We start from the raw sequence: 2034 nt of genomic DNA, 5'->3' as shown, positions 1-2034 counted from the left end.
TAGGGATAGCCCTTGTACTAGTTGTTTCCGATGCACATGAAGACCAAGCTGCATATTTGCTACATATGTGTCGGGAAGCCTAGCTCCAGCTCATGTAAGTTCTTTGGTTGGTGATTCAGACCCTGAGAGCATGCAAAAGGGTTCAAGTTAGTGTACTCTGTAGGTCTTCATGGGGCATTCCTACCTACTTTGGGGCCTTAGATGTTCCACCCATCTCTCTTCCATAAGAGTCCCCAAGCTCATCTTGGACCCCGGGAGAATCCGCGTTGAAGCACAGAGCATTTAGCTCCTCTATCAAAATGAATGGGAGCCAGAAACTGGATGTTTATAACCAAGAAAAGCAGAATTTCATCCAGCACTTCCCCCAGATCGTCAAGGTGCTGACTGAGGATGAGCTGGGACACCCAGAGACAGGGGATGCTATTACCCGGCTAAAGGAGGTCCTGGAGTACAATGCTATAGGCGGCAAGTACAATCGGGGTTTGACGGTGGTACAAGCCTTTCAGGAGCTGGTGGAGCCAAGAAAACAGGATGCTGAGAGTCTTCAGCGGACCCTGACTGTGGGCTGGTGTGTAGAGCTGCTCCAGGCTTTCTTCCTCGTGTCAGATGACATCATGGACTCTTCCCTCACTCGCCGGGGGCAGATCTGCTGGTATCAGAAGCCAGGCATAGGCTTGGATGCCATCAATGATGCTATGCTTCTGGAAGCCTGCATCTACCGCCTGCTGAAGTTCTACTGCAGGGATCAGCCCTACTACCTGAACCTGCTGGAGCTCTTTCTACAGAGTTCCTATTGGACGGAGATCGGGCAGACGCTTGACCTCATCACTGCACCCCAGGGCTAGGTGGATCTTGATAGATACACTGAAAAGAGGTACAAATCTATTGTCAAGTACAAGACAGCTTTCTATTCTTTCTACCTGCCCGTCGCGGCTGCCATGTACATGGCAGGAATTGATGGGGAGAAGGAACATGCCAATGCCCTGAAGATCCTACTGGAGATGGGCGAGTTCTTCCAAATCCAGGATGACTACCTTGATCTCTTTGGAGACCCCAGTGTGACTGGAAAGATTGGCACTGACATCCAGGACAACAAATGCAGCTGGCTGGTGGTTCAGTGTCTGCTACGAGCTACTCCTCAACAGCGCCAGATCTTAGAGGAGAATTATGGGCAGAAGGACCCAGAAAAAGTGGCGCAGGAGAAAGCACTGTATGAGGCGCTGGATCTGCAGTCTGTGTTCTTCAAGTACAAGGAAGACAGTTACAACCGCGTCAAGAGTCTCATAGAGCAGTGCTCTGCGCCCCTGCCTCCATCCATCTTCCTGGAACTAGCAAACAAGATCTACAGGCGGAGAAAGTGACCTCAAATTGTAGAGGCTGGGAGGGAAGGATCTCAATAAATTATTGTTCAACATCCAAAAAAAAAAAAAAAAAAAAGAGAGAGAGTCCCCAAGCTTCATTCAATGCTTGGATGTGGGTGTATGTATCTTTCTGGGTCAGCTGCTGAGTGATCAAAGGATGGCCTTCTATGAGAGTGTTCACCCACCCACCCCCTCCCACCTCCTTACCCTGACAGTTCCCCTACACTGGGGCATTGAGCCTTGGCAGGACTAAGGATTTCTCATCTCATTGATGCCCAACAAGGCCATCCTCTGCTACATGTGCAGTTGCAGCCATGTGTAGTCTGGATAGTGGTTAAGTCCCTGGGAGTTCTGTTTGGTTGGTATTGTTATGGAGTTGCAAACCCTTTCAGCTCCTTAAATTCTTGCTCTAACCCCTTCATTAAGGATCTCATTCTCACTTCAATGGTTGGCTGTTAGCATTGGCCTCTTATTTGTCATGCTCTGGATGATCCTCTCAGGAGACAGTTATATCAGGCTCCTGTCAGCATACTCTACTTGGCATAAGCAATACTGTCTGGGATTGCTGACTGTATATGGGATGAATCTCCAGGTGAAACAGTCTCTGGATAGACTTTCCTTCAGTCTCTGCTCCAAACTTTGTCTCTGATTTCCTCCTGAGAATATTTTTGTC

The 2034-nt window shown here is 48.8% G+C and overlaps 1 protein-coding gene across 1 annotated transcript; it reads left to right on the top strand.

Annotated features, from left to right (window-relative positions):
• Positions 1–258: 258 nt before the first annotated feature.
• LOC308439778 (farnesyl pyrophosphate synthase-like) lies at positions 259–1361 on the top strand (the record flags this gene model as incomplete). The annotated part of the gene is given in 2 exon segments (XM_080941721.1): positions 259–842; positions 846–1361. Coding segments are annotated over 2 exon segments (1059 nt in total). The 5' UTR covers positions 259–299.
• Positions 1362–2034: the final 673 nt, after the last annotated feature.

Source organism: Micromys minutus, assembly GCF_963924665.1.
Source record: "Micromys minutus genome assembly, chromosome: 1".
Lineage (NCBI taxonomy): Eukaryota > Metazoa > Chordata > Mammalia > Rodentia > Muridae > Micromys > Micromys minutus.
The sequence above is the reverse complement of the archived record's forward strand: the minus strand, read 5'-3'. Positions and strand labels throughout refer to the sequence as shown.